Source organism: Drosophila eugracilis, unplaced genomic scaffold (genome assembly GCF_018153835.1).
Source record: "Drosophila eugracilis isolate 14026-0451.02 unplaced genomic scaffold, ASM1815383v1 contig_2088, whole genome shotgun sequence".
In the NCBI taxonomy this organism is placed as follows: Eukaryota; Metazoa; Arthropoda; class Insecta; order Diptera; family Drosophilidae; genus Drosophila; species Drosophila eugracilis.
This window is the reverse complement of record NW_024572964.1, coordinates 4,032,402-4,059,770: the sequence shown is the minus strand read 5'-3', so window position 1 is coordinate 4,059,770 and position 27,369 is coordinate 4,032,402. Positions and strand designations below refer to the sequence as shown.

The following is a 27,369-nucleotide window of genomic DNA, read 5'->3' as shown; positions in this document are numbered from 1 at the left end:
TTGATAGTGCCATATTTTAGTGAGACATCACAAAGTGATTCATAAAATCATCAAAATTTCTCCCTGTCCACGCAAATGATGATCGTTTTGGGCTTGGTCGCGTCTCGTTAGTGGACACACATATATTTATGTGACTGATCAGAAGCGCAGATCGTTGCGGAGAACCCAGTACAAAAAATGTCGGCGCGGCGGCCACAGCATCGGATCTAAAAAAAGAGTCAAGAGGTCGCGTGTCCAAGTCTTTCGGGTCCATCGCGTGTGTGTTTTCTGAGTTGGCCAAGATTGCGGACCAAGAGGATATCAGTGAGAATCCGCTTGCCGTAAGTGCGCTGGATTTGTAGACTACTTGTAGACTTGGCTAACTGTTTGGCTTCCATTACACTGTTTTATTGTTATTTTCAAAGTTACAATAGCATAGTTAGAGTTCCGCTTTATTGTATGCCCCTCGACCTTGGGCACTTTTCACGCTTCGTTTGGCAACTGGCCGTATATTTGTCTATCGATGATATCACAGCCGGGTCATTAAGCCCCTAGCCAAGTGCGACATTTCTGTTTGCCTTTCGCCGATAACTAACTTAAGTTGCTAAACGCCGTTCTCAGAGTCATTAACACCCCGTTAAAATCCAGCGTAAATCACGGGATCCGCCACTGGGAACCCAGCAGAGTTTCATAATATTTATCTGGCACGATCATAACATGCATACACAATGTACTACAAACATGTATATTATATGTATATGGTTTAAAAATAAACATTGTAAATATTTACATTGGAAATCTATAAAGAGCAACAAACCGATTCCTTCCCATAATTCTCTCGCTCGCCGTTCCCACAGTTTTCGTCAAAGGTTTATCACCATTATTTTCTTCTTTTACAAAAGTAATAATAATAATAATGTTCCTAAAAAATAAATAACTCATAAAGTTTCTGTGACTAGCTGAAGCTTTCATGTTTATGAACTGATAATTAGCTCGTAAACTGTCCGATTCCGGTTGCCTCTGCTTAGAAGCCATCTGAACTGATCCGATCTCGATGGGATGGGAGATCTCTTGCAGCATATTAAGTTCCCTCGGGTCTAGGTGTGAAGTCATTCACTGATAAGGCCAATGATCGATAACGAGTTCAGTAACAGCTCTCAAACAGTTGTGCAATCTTTGAACAAAATTTACGAAAAGAGACGGGAATATGATGTTCAAGTTCCATAAGTCGAATCATATAAATATGCCAAATATAAATAATGAACTTCAGAAGAATATGTAGAACATTCACATCAAAATGAAAAGGTTCGATTTTTAATATGTTGTCCAAGGAAAATAAAATTTAGGAACCTTAAAAATACTTACTTCATTGTTAAAGGGACGTCACACTGTAACTGAACTTTATGATTGATGCATATTTGAGCAGCTGAGCAAAGAAAAGTTAAATAAATTACCCATATCTATAGAAGCCTTACCTCTCTGTGACCCCATGGCGTATGAGCAATGTGTCATTTTTGGACGTCTCACCTGAACAATCTGAGCGGTTCACGACAGCTGCCTAATTAAAATTATCGAAGATTCCGCAGCTTCGTCGCCGTCTGCCAACTTTTAGGTGTCCGGCCAACGGGTCGGCTTGTCGATCGGTATAAATAGCTCATACGCAGAGTGGGCACACGAACGCACTTGCAATTGCACAGGCACTTCTTTTCTGTCATTGCATGTAAAAACCGGGTTGAATGACTCGAGTCCGTTCGTCCGACTAAATATAACACTTGCAATTTGCCCTGTTTATATAATACCCTTTCGAGTGCTGGACTTAGCTCAAAGAACAGATTTAAAAGAGGCTACGCTGAGATCACTTAAGATGAAGTTGTGTTAAGTTTGTTATGTAGAGAGTGTTGTTCCTAGAGAGAAATAGTCTAAAATCGATTTAGAACCTGCCTTTCTGTAGTTGATAAATGATTTGCATATTTTTTTATAAAATCTTTTCTATTTTATTTATTTTATAAAAACATATACACAAACGTTGCGACGAACGACGCGTCGTTGGGCAAAGAACAAACGAGCAGGGAAATCGATGAAAATAAATCAAAAAATAAAAATTAACAAAATGGCAATCCCAGAACGAGGCGAGATTTCAATATTTTTGGTTCAAAAACGACCGACAGGGAGAGAGAATGCCGCTCTCAACTTTTCTCTCCCGCCGACTTGTTTTTGGCTTTCGCTTTTTTTTTTGGCAGCTTTTCGAGCGCGTTGAAGCGCCGTGAAATGCTCAATATTGTTTGGGATTCCGTGGCGAGACGATCGTCGAAAAGGTCGCGCGCGCTGTTGAAATAAATTCAAGCGATTCACAAAGAAATATATTATTAGGAAATAAAAAAAAAAACATACACACCATTAATAATCCCCCTAAAATTTAAGATCTAAATACAAAGACAAAAGGAAATAAAAAAACACACACTAAACACATTTTATTGGTGAATAATTATACTGTGGACAGTGTCAAGAGTGCTAACACATTTAATACACATTCAAGTGCTAGTAAATAAAGCTGAAACTAGGCCAACACAAAGGCGGAAAGTTGATTTAAAACAAAATATTACTCATACGCAACCGGCACCTCATTCATTCCCATCTCAGTTATCAGCTTTTTGAATGAGCCCAATGAGCGGACTGCGTCAACAGCTGAAGGTGAGTACCACAATGCCTTATCGACGGGATAACCCCCATATATGTATATATATATATATATATATAGACTGATCCCTCACGATCTTGAGTTTTTAGCCCAAAACCTGCTCGCATTTGCATAAATATTTACCTAATCGCTTTTCAATGGTGGCAACAACTTTCATTCTCCGCCTGGCAGGCACTAAAGCTGCCTCCGTTGTATACACAATTTGTTTTCATTTCTTTTATGATGAGCAAATATTAAATCCCTCTCTCGTTGACCGGCTATAAATAATTTTAATAACAATATTGGTACTACATTGCGGCAATTCCCCTGTCTGGGTCGCCAACAAATATATAAAATAGCAGATCGTATTTGTTAATTTCACCATCTCTTGTCAAATATTTATGTTAACCAAGTTTAATTTAAATATTTATGCCGCTTTATTTTCGGAATTAAACAAATTTAAATAATCATTTTGGCATTAATGGCTGCAATTAGCGTTTAAAAGCTGATTTGATCAACAAATAAGATGTTATTTCGACATCCACTTACCAGCTGATTGATATTAATTGCTGCTTGTTTATATTTTTACATTTTTACATGGCTAATTTAAGAAACTAACAAGCTTATTTATAATCACAATTTCGTTTTATAATAATATGGCTATTATTGTGAAAAACTGACTTCCTTGTTTCAAGCAATTTACTCATTAAAAGCAAGTCTACAATTTAGCCACATTAAAATGGAACTGTCTGCCATATATTTTTCCAGATCTGAATAGACAGAAATACTTTTGAGACTCACATAAAGTTATTCCACAACATTGCACTCTGTTTTTCTAAGTCATAAAAGGCGTCGCTGTCGCAGCCCATAACATTGTAGCCAAAACACATAATTAAAAAGTACAGACAAGCATCCATAAAAGGCATATAGATATATCTATATATATATATAGATATAGACATGTGCATGTTTCTCTGGAAATTAGACTTTCGCGGGAGGGCATCATAATGGTTTCTTAATGTGCCCGTCCAAGATTTTTGGCATACAAAATGCGCTTCAGTGCTTTTCAAGGCATTAAAAAGTCGATTGTTTATCGCCATAGCCGTATATATACTTGGCCAATATAAACAATAGCGATTATTAACTTTTTCCCTTCCATTTCGATCTGTATATTTTGAATTCGTCTACCTAAATGTGATATAAGCACACTATACGCATTTTCATTTGAGGTCCAAAGTTTGATACTTGTTTATCAGAGTTTCCCGATTGACGACACAACAATATTCTGTCTGGATTTATACAAACAAGCCGCAGATTTATGATCTTGGCAAGGCTTTGCGGCTCATAAAAAATTTCGTGAATTCGTGAAAAAGTGTCAAAGAAAAATGCCATTAAGCGAGCATTAAAACGCTATTCGCTACAAATTTATTAATTTGTTTACATTTTATGCGTCTTGGCACGTGAGCAATGCCATAATCTGCATTTATTTTCACTGTTAAAGACAATAAACGAAGAGTTGGCTAAGGTAACTAACCTGGGCCAAGGTTTTACACAGTTGCCGTTTGGGCCATGCGAACATCTGCTGCATTGTAATTACCAATTAGGTGGCTGCTTGAATTTTAAGTAGGATTACAAGAAGGAGTAAAAACTGATAAGGTTTTGATTTAAAAAAATATTGTGTGACTCTTTAAAAACCTTGAAAATATTCAGTTAAACTATTAAATAATACAAATTTTGTATTGATATTATTTTACCTTTGAACTCATTTAACTTTCCACCTGCTTATTTGCACACATAATTAATTTTTTAATAAACTCACTTTTTGGTAAGAAAATCTAATTAACTGGCATAAGGTCCCGTGTAAATAAAAATCAGCACGTGATTTAATTAAAAGGTTAATCGAGTTTTTCCCCTTGCACACAATTTAAGTCCGCATTGTTTGTGAAAATCGAAAAATTTCGATCTTTTCAGATATTTACGTAAACACTTTCACCATTTTTGTTGCTTGATTTTGCAATTAATCAAAAATAGTTGAAATACTTGCCATTCAGTACGTAATTGAGAAATAAATTGGGAAATAAATAAATAGGAAGCACGAACAGTTTTCCCACTTTTGCGCCCTGCCAAGTTTTCTCATATTTGGCCTAATCGAGGGGTTGATGTATTCGTTTTAGTCTTAAAGAGCCAACTAATTGCATTTGCACTTCTTTTTGGCTCAGTTGAGATGTTCGGAATTCCTCGAAATGAAAATAGATTGGAAAAACAACAAATGCGAACCGGTGCTAAAATAACCAAGCAACAACGTAATAAACAAGAATGTCAAAAATAAAAAAGACCCATAGACAAAATGTAAAAATATCTATTTAAGCCATCACCAAAATACCTTTACTATTTTCCCTCGCAGCTCAAGAGTATGCTACATTTTCTTTTTCATTCTCAACTAATATTTTTCCTTGACTCTTTGACTTTTATTTAGTATATTTAATGTCTTATTTGTTTTTATTTTGTTTTTTTTTTTCACAGATGCTGGGAACAGCTTTGCTGGGCAAACGGGCCACCAAGGTAAACACAATATTATTTCTGATATGTTATTTATTTGATTTTCACTTTCGTTTCGTTTTTTGGCTTTTCATTTCACAGTCTGTCAAAAAGAAACCGTTTACGGAGGTAGAAATCAAAGGTAAGCAACCAAATCAAACCACAAATCAGCAGACAAATTGTTTATTTACAAACAAGACGCACAGTGACCTCTATTCTTCTGGGAAATACTCAGCGAAAAATGGGTTAATATACGAAGCACGTTGGTGTTGTGCTATCTAGTATTTGATTATTCATAATTACAGCCAATTTATGTGCGGAGATAAATAGCGAGCTCTGCCGTTTCTTGGCCAGGCCCACACGGCGTATACACAATCTTATTAGGCACTATCAGGGTGTAGAACAAGTTCTTGCTGTGCACAGGAAGAAATGTTTATGATTTCAGTTCAAGCCTAGAAATTAGTGTTCTATTTCTGTGCACGTAAATTTAGCCAGACGCAATGGCCGACCGCCTTTTGCATGTCAGCCAATTTATGTTTGCAGCCACTAATTTTAGCTTCTTCATAGGACAGGTGCAGCGGCACTTAAAGATGGATGGATCCCAACTTTTTAACGAGTTTAATGCTATTTTTATATCTTGAAATTTGTTCGAGCAGCACTCGGGCTTTAATCTAATCAAGATAGCCATAATCGAGTTGAAATTTAATTAACGCGCCTTCTTCCTTTTCCATTCGATAATAGAAAATGTATAAGCCGAATAGAGGGGGTATAGAGGGCAGCAGATAGCTGACACCCTCGCATCACGTGCCCAATTAACGGGCATATAAAGGCTTCAATAAAAAAAGAATACAACAAAATAAAACTGGAGCAGAAACCAAGAAAACATACCTGCCATACAGCTTTTTTCGGAATTTAATTTGCCCTCTGGGATTTACCACTGAAGTGTTTACAATCGGAAGACGAATCAGATAAGATGCTGATCCCACACCGCCGACCATGTGACACATTTCCCAGGCTGACAAGCCAAACAAGTCATATTTAAATCGGGGCAGGCACTTTCATTTGACATTGCCTTCAGCTGTTGATCTCCAGCAAATATTGGGCCTTAAAGTGGAAAAAAGTTACGGAGAAAACAATCGTATATCGCATGAGTCATTTACGGGCAGGGGATGGGTCTTATTGTTGCCAAATTGTGGGTAATTTCAAGTCATAAGATTTGATAGAGATATAAATCAAACTAAAAAACTGTTGATTAATATTTAGAGCATTCAATGCCACACCTCCTCTAACAATAAACACCTATAAAATGACAATTTTTTAAGTTATAGAACTACTAGTATTACCCCAATATCTCATAACAATATCAAGACGACCCATACACAGGTGCTTTTTGGGCTAAGGCCCCACTCAGGGTGTCTGATTGTCTTACTCCGGTAATCAGACAACTGGAATCAAGATAAGGCCAATGAGAAGAGCAATACGAGTGAGAGTAAATACCATTACGACATATAGACTAGCACTTAATGAAATCGGACAAACCATCCCAGATATAACCGTGTATATATATATATATATAGTAAACACCCACATAAACAGATTTTGGGCACTGCCATCCGGCTGATAAGTCAGTTAGTTATCTGGGGGGAGCGGCGGGTGCTATCACCCAAATGAAATATAATAAAATATAGCAAAAGTCGGCTGGGTTCTGGTTAGTTCGTTTCACTTCAGTCCATTATCTTGGGAGTTGAGTTCTCGTAGATAAATCGCTCGGTAACGCTGGCATTCCTGCAGCATTATTATTTCGCGCCCTCGCAGAGTATCGCCAGCTTATGTAGCGGTCGGAAGTGCCCCTCGAGTGTCTCTCCCCAGCCGAGATTGATTGATTGATTGATTAACTGATTGATTGCCCGCTAGATAGTGCCGAGTTTTTATACCCTTTTCAAAACGTTCGAAAACGAACCCTCATATACCTGGCAAATTAGCGTCTTTTGCGCTTCGGAAATATGAGCAAAGATGATAAGTGTGAGTATAAGTTAATGCATGGCCAACTTGGCCAGCGTACGGCCCACAGCGAACTTTAGTCAATCGCTATCGTTATCGGTGGTAGTACGAGCACTCGCAGCAAGTCGAAATATTACTAATTTGCAAACAGCAATCAACTTTCGGAGATAGATCGGCAGTGTCAATTTGTCGCCACACTTGTAAAACTAATTAAACGATTGTCAACGAGACACGTATGGCCCTAAACACTGACAAAAATGTGAAAAACTAAAATTCCTTAAAAAGTATATCTTTGATATGAAGAATCTTAATTTAAAAAGTTCATGTTATATACGTTTATATAGTTAAAAGTGCTTACTAAGATTAAAATAACTCTGAAAACAAGAGTTAACTATTTATTTCTCATTACTGAATTACAAGTCAAAAGGGCCTTCCTTAGGTAATTTATTACCAGTGTATCTCCCTTTCCCTTTACATATCTCTTTCTGTTATCGCCTGGAAAAATTATCTCACTGTGTGGTTGTGTATTTGGCAAGTGGGCGGTCGGCAGTTAATTTGTTGCCACTTTGCCGCTGATGAAACCTGACAGTCAAAGGCAGCCGTAATATTTTCTGCGAGTTTTTATTTATTTGTATTTCTTTTTTTTTTTCTTTTCTCTGGGACACGCCTGCATTTTGATTTATGGTTACGCAACGTTGGCAGTTTTTTGAGCTTCGTACACAGAATTCTCGGCTTGCTACTCGACTTGAGTTATGAGTGGCAAGACAATTAGCCAAAACGAAAACAAACGACACACAGAAGTGAAAAATGAGAGAGTTTGTTGACTGGAAAATTTGTATACACTTTCAATTTGATTTATTTAAGTCCCTAAATTTGGAAATATGTTTGAGAATCCATCATTCCTTGGCTCATTAAATAAATTAATTTGTGAAATGAACTCAAATCAATGACTGCCTTAAAGTGTTTAGCCATAAATTTAAATCGTTTCAGCTTCTAAGCTCTCCAGTGTGCATTGCCAAGTAATTTTCACATTTATGTACTGTAAAATTTGAAATGAGTGCTAAAAAATGGAAATTGATGAATACAAAGCGCTAATTCGGTCACGTAAATGGATTCAATAACAAAGCGAGATGAAAAATTGTTTTTCGTAGCCTGTTACTGTGCGTGTCCTTGACCCTCAACCTACGAACCCCCTTTCTTAACCCCCCCTGCGAAACTCTTTTAGGGGGCACGTTCTGCGTATGAAAGATTTTGACGATGCCAGCGGCCCTCGGATTGATTTTTGCATATTAATGCAGGACATTGAATCGGAACTGCACTTTCTGCTGGGTGGAAAACTCTATATGGAACAGATGACTGGCCTTGAGTTTTTTGACGGCCCATAAAAAAGAGAAGCCGCAGATAAAAAGCATTGAGTGCCAACGCGTCCATAATGGCAATCGCCCTCGTAAAAGGCCACATTTATGATGCATTTTCGCGCAGTTAAACTGCAAAAATTGATATTCTTAAGAAGTATTAAAAATGATTTATCAGTTATAAATAAATTTTTAAAGTAACCGCGTTGTGTGTAATAGATTTATCTGCCTTATTTTGTGAATGTAATTAAGTAGAGAATCAGGGTCCTTAGCCGACTTCTTAACTAACTCCAGTGTGCGTGGGTGGCGCCCTCTGGCGGTGGCACGTGACTTCGTTTGCGTACCTTCCACGTTTTTTCGTAGGCGTTCGTGATGTTTTTGGACCCGCCTAGTTAGTTACTCCGGGCCTAATACAATTTACGCCTTCTGAAAAAGTTTTTTTTTGCGACGCAGTTTCTTTTGGTTTATATCGATTCACTCTGCAATATGAAAAGGCCATCGTCCTGCAGTAATAAAGCTGCACATATTCTGAACTCTATCCATCCATCTGTCCCAGAGTTAACTGATTGGTGTTGGTTTAAGCTTGCATTTCACTCTGTTGGCTGCCCAAAGTTTTCCCAATTAATTTTCATTAAAAAGTTGTTTGCATTGCCGGGAGTTGAACGAACTGGGGAATCGAGAGCAAAAGTGTTTTGGGGCACAACAAAGAGAGAAAGGAGTCAAATTTTAAAAGTGGACAGGACTTTGTTAAGGGATTGCTGCTCATTTGTCGGAAGGGAAAACCGAAACCGAAATTTGTTTTAAAGTTCCTTCAACTGGTCATTGTTTGACGAGGAAGAGATTTCTCAGGGTTAAAGTTTAGTTACCGCGTTTCCTTCTAAAAGATATTTTTGAATTTTAAAGGATTTTAAGGGCACCGAAAAGCATGCTTTAAAAACCTAGGATAATCTTAGAACAAGCAGTTCAACCTTAAACCGAAATTTCTCCATTTTTATCAGAAAAATCCAAATAAATCGTATTTATCAGGTTCATACGACACGTAAGTTGACAATGCGATTTAATTGAGAATTACATAAAAATGCAGCGATACCGTTGCATAAAGCCTTACGTATAACGGTATTGCCCTCTCTCTCTTTCTCTGACCCTACCTCACTCTCTTCCACTCATTGGCAGATTCACACAAATGCCGTTGCCTGCGATAACAACAACAAATCCGTTTTCCATCATTTTGTTTTGTTCCTCACATTCGCTGAGCCAAACAAACGGGCTTCGTTGGCGGCAGTACGAGTGAGATGGCGCGGCAAAGAGAGACTCAGTCGGTTTTCCTTACGATTCCAGCCGATAGGCAGTGAGAGAGAATCAGAGCACTTCGTAAATTGCCCCTCCAAGAACACCACTACATTGGCACAGGAACGCATCTGTGTATTGTTGTTGCATGCTGCACAGAATGCGTTTTGTTGTTGCCCCTCTTATTATATTTGTTTTTGTTGTTCTTGTTGTGATTGGGGCAAGGTTACTGGAAGCATTCTTAAAAGATTCCATATAGAAGGGGCTTTCCCAAGCAGAGGGCGTATGAGTAATATTTTTGTAAAGGGGCTTAATAGAAGAAAAGGGGTTACGTTGAATATTCAAAATATATAATATATGTGAAATTTTATGTAAAATATATCTCATATGCATATTCATATTATTTTCTTTGATAACACCGAAGCATTTAAGTAATATAATATTCTGAAACGCATAAGAAATAATGTAAATTGATCAAACATACAATCGTTACCACCAATTAAAAAATTTGAATCATCAAAAATGAAATCATAATGGTTATTCGATTATAATGAGATGCACAAATGGCAGACGAGTGAACAAACTTATCATATTTCATATGAAAAACAGAAGCGAAAGCCCCGAAAAGTCCTTCAAAAGAAAAGCGAGCGCCGTCACGTGAATGTTGAGACGAAAGGGAAAACACTAAAAAACATTCCAATTTGAAGGAGAGAGTGTACACCCTCTCCCTGCCTCACATTCTCTTCGGGACGAAGAACGTTATGAAAACAGAGGCAGCAACAAAAACAGAGAAGAATTCTCTGGTTGCCCCAGCGATGAATGAAATTTCGACGAAGCCAGAAAGTCCCGAAGTCTCGGGCGCCCGAAGAATCTTCGGATAACGGGAATCGTTGGGTGGGTGGCACATACGAACCTACTGCCAATGGGGCTGCCATTCATGAGGTTCCGTTTTATAGCGCTCAGTTTCAGTTTCAGTTTCGAAGTCGGCGCGAGCAGAAAGTCGCGACGGATTGAAATTAACTAACAATAAATAACCGAACTTTCAGTCCGTTATCTCACTATCTTTAATCTAACACTAACTTAATCGCTATCAGTTCTTCGAATTTCTTGGCCAGAGCAGCTGATTTTCTAGTTTCCTTAAAAGGTTAAAAATCAAAATAGTTATTGCCTTTGGCTTGGCTTGGAAATTCCCATTCATATTGGTCACTAGCCCCGCCAATTTGAACTCAGTGCGCGTAATTGAAGCGTTACGTTCGGCCTTGAAGTGTCCGTCTACAAGTCCTTTCGTCTGCACTAAAAGTTAAAAGCCAAGGAACTGAAAGCAGGACAGCCAGAACCCCAGAAGAAGTTGTTATGTCACTGACTTTCATGCACTTCGCTGTAATAGTTTGTTTTAAAAGATAAAAAAATTATTAAGTATTTATCAATAAACGATTTAAAATTTCCAAACCGCAGTTTTCGATGTTCTTTAAGGACCTCTTAGACCCCCAAAGCTAAGTCCGCTTAATTTGCCATCATATTTCTCTTGTTCGTGTCATAAAACTTTCAATTTGCATCGCCCCAGACGTATATTTACTGGCCTTAAGAGAAATGGCTGTCAGGCTGCATAATTATTGAAATATCAAGTCTGTGAAAACTCAGCGAGTGACGGGCGATAAATTGAGGAAAGCCGACAAGTGTCGGCGCAATGTGGGGAGAAGAGCACAAGAAGGGAATTGAAAGGAATATAATAGACCCTGACCCTGAACGCGTGGCCAACAACACATTGGCATTTTGACCTCATTCGGTTGTGATTTCAGTAATTAATTGCAATTAAAACATCAAGCCAAACCAATCAGGCTGATTATAATTGTGTGCTGCTCGGCCAAGATCAACAATAATCCAGTAATGATTTCAAAACCATTTTCCATATCATTGTTTAAGTAGTGAAAACTAAACAAATCGCTGGCGTTACTCATACGCCCCGTTAACAGAGACACAAATAAGTACACACATCCGCAAAAAAACGCAAAACTCATAATTGCGGGAGAGCAAAAAAGAAACATTAAGCTAATAACAAACAGACGGGCGTCGAAAATAACACAAAACACTAAATCTATAAATACTATATAGATAGATATAGGCGAGAAGGAAAAAACAACAGAAATGGATCACAAAGAAATCGCAAGTCAAGTGCGAGGTGAGCTAAGTATGGAAAATAATTTATTCTCTTCTTCTCGCACAATAAGTTTTGTTAGTTCTATGATAACCACAAGCTAAAATAATCTCAATCGAACTTCTTTTTTTTTGTGATTATAAATTTAACTTTTAAGTTTTCATTAACTACTTTGTTTTGCCATGGCAATTATCTCAGTCGCACTTTTTAATGGTTGTGCTAAGCGGGCACATGATGTTGATATGGCCAATTATCACTGAAAACCAATATGCATGCGAACAACATTTGGAATATGAATTAGGGCAGGGAGCGATTTCACAAAACAAAGTCGTGTGTCATGCCAAATCGTACACCCACTCGCCGAAGAAACACAAACAAAAGAGCGAGGCACAATCAAACACAATCAACGGAATTTCCAATCTAATCAACACGATAACTTTCTGTTGGGTTTCCCTGTGTTCTGTATTAACATACACCATAATATCTTATCTTTGCCACCCGATGACAAAGTCCTTATTATTTCACTTTCTCATTATTATTACTTAGAATTTGCTCAAGTTTTTATTTCTAGGTAGAGGTTTGTGACTTATATTTGATTTGCCTTGTGATTGGGAGTCATATGTGAGTGACCATGTTTCTGGCAGATTATCCTTTATTTAGGTTCTTATCAATGTCAATCTCGTGCATTATATCTATCTACATTATTCTATTTTATTTCAATGCAAATCAGAGGCAGAAACTACTTTCATGGCGACTCAATCCAATCTAAGTCAGTTTCAGAACTCCAATTTTAGCATTTCCGCTTTCCTTTTCTCTTTTTCCACAGAATAGTTTCGCTTTTTTCCTATCTTTTGCCAACTTGTTTTCAACTCTGTACTCTGTAGACTCCCCCTTACCACCCCTAATACTCCCTCTATACATTTTGTATGTGACAAATAGAGGCTCTTGAACGTACACCCACGCCCACTTCAATTTGACACGTTTGAAGTGTTGAAAAGCCCGCGTAAAATGTTCAAGCCCCGTCCTTTGTCCTGGATAATTTGATTTCAGTGCGAACATAAAAGGGGATTAATATTGCTTATTGCTGGGCTATTAATAGCCATGGAAATCCGCGAAACAAGGGCGAAACTTTGGTTTTGCAATTTAGAAACAATTGGGATTTGTTTAAAAGCGAGATTAAAATGTCAAATGAATGTAAATAAAAGGGTTTGGATTAACGAGCCAAATAAACACTTAATTAAGAGTTAAACTAAACTAAATATAGATATAGGTATAAACTATATGTGTAATATTTTCTTTAAAGGTTAAAAAGATTTTAATTTAATAAGAGTTTTCAGAACTTTACCCCAGAGAGAATACACACAGTAGACCAAGAAATCCGTGACCTTGATAAAAGTCTCAAAATCCAAAAGAATGGCCAACTCTGGCACTTCCTCTTTTAAGTCACATTTCATGGTCGCCGTGGTTTATGCATAGAGCAATTCCCTTCGCAGCATTTTATTTTAGCTGTTAGTTTGGCCAAATCCTTCGTCAATATCTGTGTGTGGGATGGCAAAAGTTTTCGGAGCTAAAAAACTTTTCACTTTTTAAGCGTTATTTACGACGGCAGGCACACAGTGTGCAAGTGCAATTTATTGGGGTTCCTCTGTGCGCTTCGCAGAAGTGTTGGCAAGTTTGTTGGCAACTCAATTACATACACAGTCGCCGAAAACGAGGCTCAGGGGAGGACCCAAAGGCATATAAAGGGTCTGTCGAGAGCGATGCAATGCAATTATCAAGTTCATTGACAACCCAAGAATAAGCGACAAACCAAAACAGACAAGGGCAAACAACAAATGTTTTCCACCCTCTCCCCTTTTCTACTACCAACCCGAAAAACTTTTATTGCTCAAGTGCAATGGAATATAATGGAGGGGAAAACTCTACCCATTTCGTACCCCTAGGAATAATTGCAAATTCCGAGGAACCGGCGAAGCCCCCGAGCTGTCGCCTCAATTAGTTACAGCGACACTTACAGATGGCCAACTTTCTGCCACATCGCACTTTGACTTTGTCATGGAAATGTCGCGGACTAAACTGATGGAACCTGAAGTTTGTCTTTGTTCCGATTTAATAAGCCAATTATAAAACTTTCGCTAATTGCTAGTGCCAACACTGGCCCGTCCAGCGTCTTTGTCCAGTTTAATTCACAATTTAGTTAAATGGCAAAGGGGAAAGTCCTTTGTTTTCTGTAATCACCAAAGGGATTTAATGACCAGGCAAGGGGATAATAAGTATAAGTATGAGTTACTTTAATATGGTTACTTTAGTTATTTGTTCAAAAATTGACTTTAAATTATTAGAATTTTCTCCGAAAGAAACAACTTGCAAAATTATGACTAAACACTTTAAAAGCTTTTAAATTTCTGCAAATCTAAAGGTATTTTCCTTGGAAATGGCGTAAATTATCATATTTCATTTTGGACAAATTTGAATCGAAACCACTGCAGCCATCATCAATCCACTGCCAACGCCATAAAAGTCGGAATGAGCAACAGACCAATTTGAATTCGTTTGTGCTTCGGAATATATATATATGGCATATGGTATAAGGTACGAGTATATCTGGCATCGAGGCGGCGACATCAACTTAACTAGATGCCAATCAAATGCGCCGATCCATGGGTTAACCTCAATACGTCCCAGTGTCCCGACACCTGTCATTCCCTCCATTCCTGCCATACGACCTGCAGACACTACAGACACTGCACTGTGAAATATTGGTGTCAATGTGTCAATATTTGAAGTATAAACACGTGTGCAATTACAAACTATACAAGTATAGCAGCTCAAGTGTGTGTGGTCGTATTAACAAAAGCTATGCCAACGGAAGTGCTCTACATGCGCCGGAAAAGGGGAAAAAGAGAGAGGGGGCGGGAGGGGGAGAAATGGAAAATCGAGGAAAAAGAGGCGTGGTCTGGTGGAAAAGCGGCTTTGCCCAAAGCAATTTACATGCAATTTTCGCATATCTTCTTTCCCTATTCCATTTTCCCTTTTTCCATCGCAATCCTGCCAGAAACGGGCGGCTGCCTTTAAAGGATAATATTGCTTTTTGCTCTCCTTTTGCATTCTAATTCTATTACACATAGAAAAATATATATTTTTTGGTTTGATAAACTTTTAACCTTTAGTAAGCCTTCTCTATCAGAAAACTTCACTACAAAATCCATAAAATTTCTTTTCATTCCTGCAAAATGTTCTTCCAAAATTCTAAATATGAATGAATTCAAAAACTTTTCTGCAAAATTCAAACTTAAAAGCTTAACTTTATAGCTTAAAAACTTTGTGCCACCTATCATCTATGTTTCCCTAAACTGGGGCGTCTTGCAAATCGGTTTAATTTTCCTGCCTTCCTCCATTACCCTACTGATCCAACTTAGTTGCATAGCAAATTGCACGCAAAGTTATGCGCGATTGGGAAAATTATAAGTTTTTGGCTAAATGGCAATATTTATGGCCGCTTTCTGCCAGGCCGACTGCAAGTTTGATCGATTTGGCATTGTGGCGCCCAGACGTTGGTTTTATGGCCGCAAGGCATTGACTGGGGTCTTGGTCTTGGAATCCCAGTTCTTGGCGTGCCGCAGAGAAGGCCATCGCAAGGCCTTAATTATTGTGCAAGGACCCCGCTCGCAACACCCACAACACCAAAAAAAAAACAGCCACCACAAATCCCGAATGAGCCTTTAAGCCCGAGTAATTTCCGTCTTAGCCTGGAAGCATGCAACGATTATTTTTTGTTTGTTCAGCGGGAAAACAAGAAAATTCCCCCAGACGATAAGCATTTTTCAATGGGCGCTGTTTTTTCCTTTTTTTGTATTTTTCGCGCGTACCATAATTTCTACAAATGCAGTAACAAACAAAAACAAGCACGCGAGTTTTCCCCCAAAACAAATCACGCATTTCCACAGAAATGTTCTTTCATTTTACGACTTTGGCTTGCCCTACATTTTACCACCCCCAAAAACATTTTTTTTTGGCAAATTTGCGTTTTGGGATTGAGAGACGCCATTTCATTCCAACTGTTATGCAAATACTTATGTGGCCTGAGTAGGTTGTTGTGGCTAACACGTCGCATACGTAATGTCCTACTGAGCAAAACCACAAACAAAAGTGGTTTGAGTTGGGAAAAGCCCTACATAGAGGATTAAATAAATGTATTTTCTTAGAAGTGGCAATGGAATGTGAAAGATTTCTGATAAACTTAAACTAGCTTCTTTGGAAACTTAATGAAAAAAGTTGTTTTAGCTGCCTGTTACTTAATTTATTAAGTAAATTTCTTTAACGTTTTTCGTATTCCCTTACTAACTATATGATTTATTTTTGTGTTTTGTATAATATTTCAGATCTACGCACAGCATTCGATCTACTAGACAGAAATCGGGACGGTCGCGTCACCGCCAACGAGCTGCAGTTTATGCTAAAGAACCTGGGCATAAACGTGAGTGACGAACTCATACACGATCTCATACGTGAGGCGAGCCACTCAGGTAAGTGCCACTTATGGGACCACTTCATGTGGCCCAGTCCCAGGTCCTCGTCCCTTCCGCCTGGCCACCTTGCCAACAACCTGTGGACGACACAAAGTGCAACAGTTTGTCCCCGTGAAAGTATTTGTTTGTCTGCCCTTTTAATAATTCACAAAGACCATTGGCATTTGAAGCGCCATGGGGAGACGTTAATTAAACCCACCGAGGCATGTCGATTGGTTCTACCAGCATTTAATCAAGTTAAGACCAGGCTGGACACAAATAAATAGCTTGAAAAAGTCACCTTTTTGTATTAATTTCCCAGAGGTAAACAAAATGTCACAAATATGAGTTTTTCATGTTTTTAAAGTGATTTAAACTTCAAGGAAACTAGGAATGTTATGAAAATACAATATTTATGTGATATACTGTCACGTTTATTAATAAACTTTCCGTAACATGGCAATCTTTCAGGGAAATTTAATAACAAGCAACTATTACGACAGCTAAGGAATCATCTTTAAGCCGCTTTCACAGCACAGTTTTCTTGCTCTATCCCTAGGCGTCTGAAGTTTTTCTCATTTAATTTACTCGTTAGGAAATGCAATTTTTATTATATAAATTCCCCAGCCAACTCAGAGAGCTGTAAAAGCACTTCCTTCGCCCGATAAAAATGCTGGAAGATAAACGGAGGGTGAACAGGACACTTGCGATGCAGAAAATTTATGTTATTTATTTTTCATTCATCAATTTTGTCCAGTTGCGCATATTAAAATTAAATTAGGGCAACCTGGCAGAAAATTGAATTTCCTCCATTAAAATGCAATTGTTGTCGTGGTCAAAACGTGTTCACGTCAATAATGGACTTATCCTTAAATAGACAGCATTTTAATAAAGTGCACTGAACGAAAGTTAGTTTTGCTAAGCTCAATAAGTTGGGAGTAAGTAATTAGGTCTCAGAAATGATAAGCAACTTATATCAATGCCTTATAGAAGTATTTAATAGATTGATTATCATAACCTTTACCAGCCTAAAAGCTAACTAATGACTTAGTTGACATTGCAATTTTGCAAGTGTTGGCATAAATTAAAGATAGTGCGTGCGGCCAGAAGCCTATTTGTGTCACTTTTGTTTGCCCGACACTGTTAATTGAGTTTCGGTTAATCGCTTCACAGGTAATTCAAATATTTGTCCATTGCATTAGGTGCTCTTATCGATAGTCTGCAGTTTGCACCGGTTATGCTGTAAATTTAAACTCGGTCACGTTTAGGGGGAAAAGGCCACGGGGATTTTCATGGGAATTGGTTTGCGGGCGAGTGACATTTATCATATAAAAGCAGGCAACTGTTGCTGACAGCCCTCCAGACAGGACAGCAAAGTCCTGGGCATCCTGGGGTCCTGCGGCGAAAGGGGCATGTTTTGATGCCTGCCACTAGCAGACGAGTGTTGCACACGCCCCTTGCCACATGTGTGTGTGTGTGAATGTTGGCCTCTGGGAGACCTGTAAGCTGACAGCGAACAATACTCGGAGCACAGGCAGCAACATGTGCCAGACAGACAAAATAAAAGGGTGCTGTTTGCTGCCAAAATTCAATGGAATTTACAGACAAATCCGATCTAAAATTATGGGATTTTCCAAAATAAATCAAATTTCCTATTTACACATATTTTTTAACAGTTTTTTGAACTTTTCGATAGTTTACAACGTAAGCCATAAATAATCTCCAATATTTGCTTGGCAAATACCAAACTTTTTCTGTTTTAAAATGCATATTGAGAAGGTCCTTGACCCCATTAAAGGCTACCAAATCAACATAAAATGCCAGCAACTTTGCCCATAAATGGCCTCAAGATACCAGAGACAAAGACATACTTGACTCTGTTTTTTGTTTTTGATATTCACTTGGCCAGCACTTCGATTAAGGCCCAACCAAGCTGGCAGAATGTAGCTTAAAGCGTGCACTTTATGGCTTCATTAACATTCCTGAGGATTCAATGACACTCTCTAGGGACAGGGGCCTAAATAAAATGGGCCGGGAAGACGCTGATTAAGCCATTTTGACTTTGCTAAGTGACCACCTGGCAGAGCCTTTTCTTGGCCTTATTTATTCGTTGAACGCGAAGCACGCAAGCAACAGTTTTTCCTTTTGCGCTTTTCCACTGCTTCTCTGGTCGAGTTTTCCACGGTTTTTTGAGGTCAATCGCCGCTTAAGTCTAGAGCATGGACAATTTATGTTGGCTGCCATTTAAAAGTTTATTACTTCTCTGAGCTCTAAGCGCTATTTAAAAATAATTGTAGCTCGCTTTTAGGCCGCACAATTAATTGGTATTGGGAGTTGTGGCTGCAGGTGGTTCGGCCTGCTATTAGGCGCTAAATCCACATAAACGCCAGCTGTAAGCCATTAAATTTCCTATTAGCCAAGTTGTTAACTGTCAAAGCCAGGCCCGCGGGGAATCTCTCTGAGTGTGTGTGTCTGTGTATCTTTGCCATGTTAAATTAGTTTGCCGTGGCCAAAACCACAACCACTGGGCTTCACATTAGCAACAACTGTCGTGGCAATTGCACAACCACCCGACCATCAGAAATCCACCCACCGAACCAAAGTAACCTTGGTGCATTTGCCCCTAATCGAATTTCATTGAAGACCCCTGGCCGAAATTTACATAACCAAGGGCTAAAAAGGAAGTCAGGAGCCAAATTAAATACAGCTTAAAATGCCAGCAGCGAAAATTCCTTGAAAATTGCCGAGCAAGCTGAAAGAAAATGGCTGGCAACGAATAAAATCCCCACCGAAAATGGCCAAGACTAAGTTCAAAGTTCAGTTGAAGTCCTAAAAATCGCTGCCTTGAACTGCATTCCTTTTTTCGGCCAAGGCAAAGAGGATTCTCCTCCATTACCAGCAGACATTGCACATACGCAGTGTTGCCTTTTGACGGGATTTAATTAATGGCCAAACTGCAAGGTAATTTATTGGCCATCAAAGGCAGTCGTTCATGTGTATTAGTCAGCATTTATTGCCTGTTTTACAAGCCCAAATGTGGGCAAATGTCGTCTCACTGCAGAGCAACAATCAAACAAGTTCCATGGCTTACATGGTTGGTGCGGTGGTGGCTCCTCCCCCATCACAAAAACCCCCGGGCTAGCTTCCGTTTCCGTTTGCTATGGCATGAGGTCACCTACCACTACTACTACTGCTACTATACAGTAGCTACAACCAGCAGCTACATTTGCCAATAATTGATTACACTTTGGCATGAAGTTGTTGCCACACACCTCCACATTTCTCCGCAGGATCCCCTCTCTCACCTCCCGAAAGGACTGCACTGGCAGACCGCAGTGGCCATTTGTTATGCCGGTTGTCATTGGATGTCTCTCATCGAGGGCAGCCTATGAACCGTAAGGGATCTGTGATTGAAATGGAGACATCCAAAAAGGTGGCAGCTGCAGTTAAGGAAAGAGTAGTACGAAAGCTTTAAGTTTGAAGAACTATCAAGAAATACTTTAGCTTAAAGCGAACTCCATTTAAGTCTTGGGTAACTTAACAAATATAAGACGTATTCTTGAAAAACTTTCTGCTTTCCTCAGCTATCGATCAATGCCAAGGAATGCTCCCAACTGCAGGTCAAGTTTGAAAATTCGTTGCTCTGCCTAACGAGCCAAGTGAGCACCGACATATGTATGTGGCAGGCGCTCTTCCACAGGACACGTTGTATGCAGGACATTACCGAAATGTGCGACAAACAGTCGCAGCCAGAAACGCCCTCGCCTTCGTCCTTATGGCTCAAAAAAAAAGAGGACGACAAACGATGACAATGGCGGCAACGTCAACATCAACATACATACATAACCAAGCCATTTTCATTATCCTTGGACTTGTCCTTTTCGCAGGCTGACACAGACATTGGCGCAGATAGAGGCAGAGATAGAGATAATGTGCATTTGGTTTTCGCATTTAAAAAAAAAAGAGCTCAAGAGGAAGACATCTGAAAGGAAGGCCTCTCAAGAATGGGGTCTTGGCCCTTGAGATGGGAGGGAATCTTACGAAACCCGCAGTCCTTAGAAGAAGGAAACTAAGAGAGTTGATCAGGGATACCCTGTCTTGGGCTTATAATATTTAATTTTTATTTATTCCTTAAATACTGAAGAAGACCATAAATTTTTAACTTATTTTTATTATTTTTTATAAGAAAAATTCGAATATTATAGCTTAAACCTACCCTGTATCCCAAGAAATAACATGTCCCGCTTAAGAAAGGGAAAGGAAAGGGACCTCCAAGTAGGATGAAAGCCGCTAAGCGCAAATGAAAATATTTTCCAAGCAGCGCCGACACACAAATGTCAACCAGATGTCAGGGCGACAAGAATACAAGGGAAAACTGCGCTAGGAAAATGGCAAATAAAGGAAGAAGATGGCAAACCATTCGGGTCGTTGGGGATGACAATAATGGGTCATGTATGACCATGTTGGGTGGCAACATATGAGCAAATACCCAAAGCAATCATCGTGATATGTTGATATGTTGACGATGGAGCAATATTTGTATTCCGCCAGAGAGTTGAGTGTGGAACTTTGTTTTGCTAGCTGGCCCCAGGCCAAGGAACTCTCTGGGTGCACTGTCTAATTGATCCGGATTCGGTTGTTTGACCCTTAATGCGTTTTTGATGCCTGAATGATGGGAGTAACGAAGTGTCCTCCGGTAATTACCAGCAGTTCTTTTTCTGCCAGTTGAAAAAGAAATCCCTTAACCTTTTCTTACGAAAAGGGCTGCGGTTGGGCTTTCTACACTTGATGTATTTTTAACCAGCTAAAAGGGAGCGTAAAATTAATTAGAAGACGTGAAAATGATAGGGAAAATGGGTTAGAGTATGTTGCAGAGTAAGGAGCACTTACTTATTACTTATTATTTCTCCGTTGGTTATTTTTAAGACAGCAAATTTATTTAAATTATGAAATCACTCCCTTAAAACCTGATTTAAAACCATCTTCATTGTGTTCTTTATTGCCATTTGATTTAATTTCGTTATGTAATCTTTCCCTAGTCTATTTCTTTGCTTTCAACAGACAAATAAATTAGCAATTCTAATTATGGTTGCGGTTTGGTCAAACAAATTGCAATTAGAGATGAAAAAGCGAGATGATATACAAACCCCCCTTTTTTTTTTGGTCCATCCCATGGCACTTGCCACCGAAATTTATGCGAGTGAAGATTATCACAGATTTGGACTTCATTTTCGCTGCTATTCGCACAGTGAGAGCTCCTTTTCACTTGTTTTCCCTTTTATATTTTTCTATTATTTTTTTTCTTGTTATCACAGTGAAGGTCAAGGCCGAAGAGCAGGGCGCAAAAGGTTTTCCGGACGCCGTATCTTCTACGTTTAATTATAAAAGTTTCAGCGGCAGAGGAAAGTTGAGCCATTCCCACTGAGAGCGTTCACTTGCAGCTTTCGGCTTAGGATTTTCCCTTGGCTTTGGTTTTGATTTTTCGTTTTCCTATTTTTTCTATTTCTATTTCGTTTTTTTTTTTTTTTTGGATTGTTAATGGTCTCAGAGATCTCAGCCGGAAATGCCTCTGACAATGCCACCACCTGGGCGCATTAGGATTGGCGCAGGAGGAAGCCTTCCGAGCATATCCTGCCAACAAAGGATGTCCTCGTTGCTAAGGATTGAGGCGTGTAAACATTTTCCAACAATGAAAATGCATTTTTTCTTGTGCCCAGAAAAGTGTTTGTGGAAAATGTTACCAGCAGCTCTTACACGGGAAATAATTATATTTAGGATTTACGAAATCCACTGAAGAAAGATAAAAAATTTTTTGACATTTTAAACTGTGAATGCAGTTTGAGTAGGAATTGGGAAACAAGCTCAACGAGGTATGACATTCCTAGTTCGGGCCATTATTGGTGAAGTTATGGACATAATACTGAGACTTGAGGGGAAAATCTGAGAAAACCAATTTTCGTATTTTCGATAAGGGATAACATCATCAAAATTTGCAAAAAATTAACAAATTTTAACATTTTAAACTGTGAATGCAGTTTTGTTGGAATTTTAATTTCGATTCCAGCGATGTATGACACTCCATACTCCGTTCGTGTTTGGCTTTTCGGTGGGAAGAATTGTGATATTTTGGGGAGACAATCAGACTTATGATTTCTGACAGAAAACGCTATCTTTTTATCGATTTCATACCTATAACTTAGTCAAAACAAGACGGAGAGCTAAGAGAATGACTGTTTTGTGATTCTAACGACCGAAACAAACTTTCCTCATCATTCGTTTGGTGATTTTGGGAATTTTAATTTTTGACATTTTTCTTAATTTTTTGTAAGGGGTAACATCATCAAAATATGAAAAAATTGGCAACATTTTTACGTTTTAAACTGTGAATGCAGTTTTGTTGGAATTTTAATTACGAGTTTCGCAAGGTATCACATTCAATATTCCGACCATTATTGGCGGAGTTATGGCAATAATACTGAGATTTTGAGGGGAAAATCTGAGAAAACTCATTTTCGCAATTTCGATAAGGGGTAACATCATCTTTTTTGGAAAAAACGGCCAAAATTTCACATTTTAAACTGTGAACACAGTTTTGTTGGAATTTTAATTACGAGATTAGCAAGGTATCACATTCCATATTCAGACCATTATTGGCTAAGTTATAGGCATAATTTTGTCATTGTGAGAGGAAAATCTGCGGTAACCAACTTTCGCATCAAAAATGAACAAAATTTTAAATTTTAAACTGCAAATGGAAAGGATAGCCCAATCATTTTTCTGAGTGCATTCAATTACTGCAGCCAGAAAATGTTTTCACTGGAAAGCCGGAAAACCCTACTGTTGCACTTGCTTACTGTCTAGATTTTCCAGAAATTTCCTAAGACCCTATTTCTCAGCCAGACTTCCTTCTCTTCCGATTCGCAGGCAATGGCTTAATCAACGAGGCCGAGTTCCTGCAGTGGGTGGGCAGGATCCAGGCGCTGCGGGACGACCAGCAGTCACATGAGGACAGCAAGGACAGCAAGCCGGTGGACGAGGCCGATGATGTCACCGAGGACTTGATAGCAGCATTTAGGTATATATAGTGTTTAGCATATCCTCAATCCCTTCAAACTCCCTGATAATCTGGATTTTCCGTTCTGCAGAGTATTCGATCGGGATGGTAATGGGTTTATAACGCGCGACGAGCTGCAGACCGCCATGGAGATGATTGGGGAGCCCTTGAATGAGCAGCAGCTGGAGCAGCTGCTGGTCATCGCGGACTTGGATCAGGACGGGCGCATCAATTACGAGGGTGAGTGCAGCCGCAGACAAAGGACACTGCTGACGCAGGCGTTCGCATGGAAGGACATGTGTGCACCGACAAAAATAGACCATTCAAATCAGTCGTAAATTAGGATTTAAATACCCACTTACTTTTTTTTAAGCCATTAGATCGAACTTGAATCCTTTTTTGATTTTGAAATTCTACATTTTTTAAGGATTTTTGAAAATATAAAACTTCGAATTGCTCTTGCTTCTACTGCAGCTGCGCCTGTCTGAGCCTTAATCAAGTGATGGCATAAAATATGGCAAACTCATGTCAATATTTGTCCTACGCACCGAAAACCTTACGCCCATAAATCAGCTAGACAAATACGGCGACAACAAAGTTTATTAACCTCAAGTAACAGCAACAGGAGTTCACCTAATACGGCCGAAGGTTTATTTGTTTGTTTACTCGTAAAGTTTTTTATGCCCTCCACTCGCGACTTGGCTGGGTTTATTCGGTTGGTGAATTAAGTCCTTAGAAAGTAGAACTAGTACTTTATGAGGGTTGCAGTAACTATAATGGGTAGTAAGGGTATTGCGAATACAATGTATCAATCAGCCTGTAATCAGTTGTTAAACTCATTAAAAAAGTATACTAAGTTAAAGATAAAAATCCCTTTAAATTTTGTGTAGCTCTTCCTATACCAGAAGAACTTTCCACCTCAAAGGCACCTTGTAAACATAGTTATTGTTAAAAAGTACCTGGGGTCTTAAGTTTTAGACATAAAAAACTTTTTGATAAAGCAAATAGCTACAAACATAAAGCAAGCAGAATAAAGAGTCCATAATGCAGTTGACCCAGAATGAAGTGGAATACAAGCAGCACCTCGAGATCCACCCACTTATTATTCTGCACTAATGGCAAAAAAAGGCAGCACAGAATTCCCTTGCGTGGCATTAAATTGGTTTAATAAACTTAAACTAATACTGGGACATGCTCGGCTCGAATGTCCTCTTTGTAGTTGGTTTTTTCTGTTTTTTTTTTTTGCTACTGTTGAGTGAGGTGTGTGCCTGTGGTGGAATCCTCTGTATCATTAGGTTCATATGCCATCGCCTCGCTAGTTGATACTTTGACCTTGTAACGCATTGACATGTCAGCAGCAAACCGCCCGCCTACAAAGTCCACCCAGTTCAGCAAAGTTCGAAAGGCTCGGCTGCCCGCAGCCCGCATTTGTTTGCTGGCATCTGGAATTTATTTACTCATTTTGCTGCCTTTGCCTTCACGCTATTTACTTTGCACCGGCATCGACAACGGCCAACGTTGCGTATACGTTATACGTTATTCGGTATACGCAACGTTGTCCGTTCCATTTAGCTGACACAGCAGTGTTGTTGGGAATTGGCCGTGGAACGGGTCGATTGGCCAGAGCAACACGTACGCCGCCTCCGGGGGACCACCACGTAAAAAAGCGTAGTTCGTTCTTTCAGAGGCGTGATTACCCAGAGGCGACAGCTTATATAGTTTGGATATCTCATCTGTAAACTGTTTTTGCCTCGGTGGACAAAACTGTCAAGGGAAATGGTCCTTTGACTGGCTGCAGGTTTATTTCATTTAATTTGATCATTAAACTGGTTAGCAGTTAGAGGTTTATTTGGTTGAGATTTAGAAAATGAAGTGAGTTATAAAAATTAACTTAATTTAAAATATTTTCCACAAAATCAAGATAATTTCTTCTAACAATTATACTTAATGGACTCTCTTTTCATTTTACCTATTTTAATTTCAGAATTTACGAGACTTTTGCTCTAAGCAGTTTTACGCCCGAAAAGGTGGCATGGTCAACCCCGTAACCCCGAAAATTTCGAGTGGAATGCACCCCGAGTTACCCCTTCAGCATAATTGTTAAGCTATTAAGAATACTATATACTCAGACAAGCAGAAAATAATAATGCAACAAAATGTGCAGAACGTAATTGTTTGAAATTTTATACAAAAAAAAAAAAAATAAAACTTATTTATACAAGGGTTTGAAAAAAGTGCAAGGCAGGCCACACACACACCCATAATGTTTTAGTTTCATCACCCACATATACACACACACAAAACATATACATATGTAAATTAGTTTCGAAGTTTTGTCGATTGTAAAAAGTGAATTATTCATTTTCTCTATGAATTAAGTTAAATCAGCATGTGGAAAAATTGAAATGGAAAAGTTAGGACTATTTTTTGTAGACGTTTCGCGTCGAAAATGATTTAAATCACACAGAGACACAGACACACACACACACACACACACAAAAACATTTAACATATAAAATGCATATTCGGATAAGTCTGAGCGCGTGAGTGATATTGTGTTTAGGGTGCTGCGAAAACAAAGAGCAGGCAAACGGAGAAATTACAAATGAAAATTACAATAAAAATATATATCCAAATTCAGAGAAGGCCAGCAAGTGGATTCATATATTTGTATTTTATTGTAGTTATGCTGCTTTCAATGTATGCGTGTTTCAAATACCCCAAAAACAAACAAAAATTGTTTCAAATTTGTTAGACTAAGGAAATAAATGTTAACAATTTATATAAGAAAAGAGAAGATTTAATTTTAGTTGGGAAATAACTTGGTAGAGCTGTAAAAACATCGAAAATTTCAATATTAATATTGATTATAAAAACTAAAAGAATTGCAAAACATCTTTAAAGAATTATCGATGCTTTAACAGCTGTACTAATTAGGCTTAAAAACCAGAAGAATTATATTAAATGTTAATGAAAACATAATTTACCAATAACCAACAACCCGAATAGAACATTTCAGAGTTCTAAGAAGACATAGTTCAAAGTCTAGTAATTTACAATTTTATTCATTTCTTTTCGTTCGTTTTAAAATTTATTTTCGAAATTCAAGTCCATTGCATATTGCCGTCCCATAGATAATTCACAAAGAAATACAAAATAATTTTGTACAACTATTTAAATTCATCGATTTAAGGCATTGCGGTTTCAAACAATAAGTTTTTATTGATTTGGTATGCCCTTTTTTGATACAAAAAAATTTAGAGAAGTCAAAATAATGAACAGAGAATTAAATTAAATCAAGAATATATTTAACAAAAGTGCTCTTTTGAAAAATCAGTGAAACGAGAATTCAAATATATATTTACATTTAAAAACACTATATGGATAAAGTTGGGTAAAGCAAATATAAATCAGGTCAAAGGTACAAATAGCAAAATGGACAAACGCAAGGCAAGCAAAACAAGGAAACCACAACTTTTGTATGGTATTTACAACAGGACTGCAAAGGGCAAAGCAAATTTAAACCTAATCAAAAATGTACTTCAATTCAAGTAGTTTTTTATGACTTCTAAATGTGCTTAACAACTATATGCAGGACTATATACCTACCCAACAATATACTACTTATATACACTATTACTGTTTAAACATTATGTATGCGTACTTAAAGTGGTAGACATTTGGTTTAGGTATATTAATAATTTCATAATTTATAATTGCGATTGCAAGTCGGATAACGAGATGTGACATAATAAATAACGATACACCAACGCTCAATGAATGTTTTATTAATAATAGTAGGCTCTTCCACTTAC

General features: G+C 38.3%; 1 protein-coding gene across 5 annotated transcripts; it reads left to right on the top strand.

Annotated features, from left to right (window-relative positions):
- The first annotated feature begins 178 nt into the window (after positions 1 to 178).
- Positions 179 to 27,331, top strand: LOC108108029 (calcium-binding protein E63-1). Of its 5 annotated transcripts, none has more exons than XM_017215899.2 (7): positions 179 to 320; positions 5,180 to 5,218; positions 5,297 to 5,336; positions 16,375 to 16,518; positions 23,425 to 23,575; positions 23,646 to 23,794; positions 25,539 to 27,331. In XM_017215899.2, exons 2-7 carry the CDS (start codon positions 5,180 to 5,182, stop codon positions 25,559 to 25,561), a joined length of 546 nt encoding a protein of 181 aa, XP_017071388.1. In that variant the 5' UTR covers positions 179 to 320; the 3' UTR covers positions 25,562 to 27,331. The 5 variants fall into 5 exon arrangements, with proteins under 5 accessions (XP_017071388.1, XP_017071386.1, XP_017071391.1 ...); XM_017215897.2 differs by lacking the exon at positions 179 to 320 and adding an exon at positions 2,252 to 2,670; XM_017215902.2 differs by lacking the exons at positions 179 to 320; positions 5,180 to 5,218; positions 5,297 to 5,336 and adding an exon at positions 6,987 to 7,216.
- The last annotated feature ends 38 nt before the right edge of the window (positions 27,332 to 27,369 follow it).

Excerpts from the sequence above, each read along its gene's own strand:
- LOC108108029 (XM_017215897.2), top strand. The coding sequence starts at position 2,635 with ATGAGCCCAATGAGCGGACTGCGTCAACAGCTGAAG. Across the intron at positions 2,671-5,179 it reads GACTGCGTCAACAGCTGAAG|ATGCTGGGAACAGCTTTGCT; the intron begins GTGAGTACCACA and ends TTTTTTTCACAG. Across the intron at positions 23,795-25,538 it reads CGGGCGCATCAATTACGAGG|AATTTACGAGACTTTTGCTC; the intron begins GTGAGTGCAGCC and ends TTTTAATTTCAG.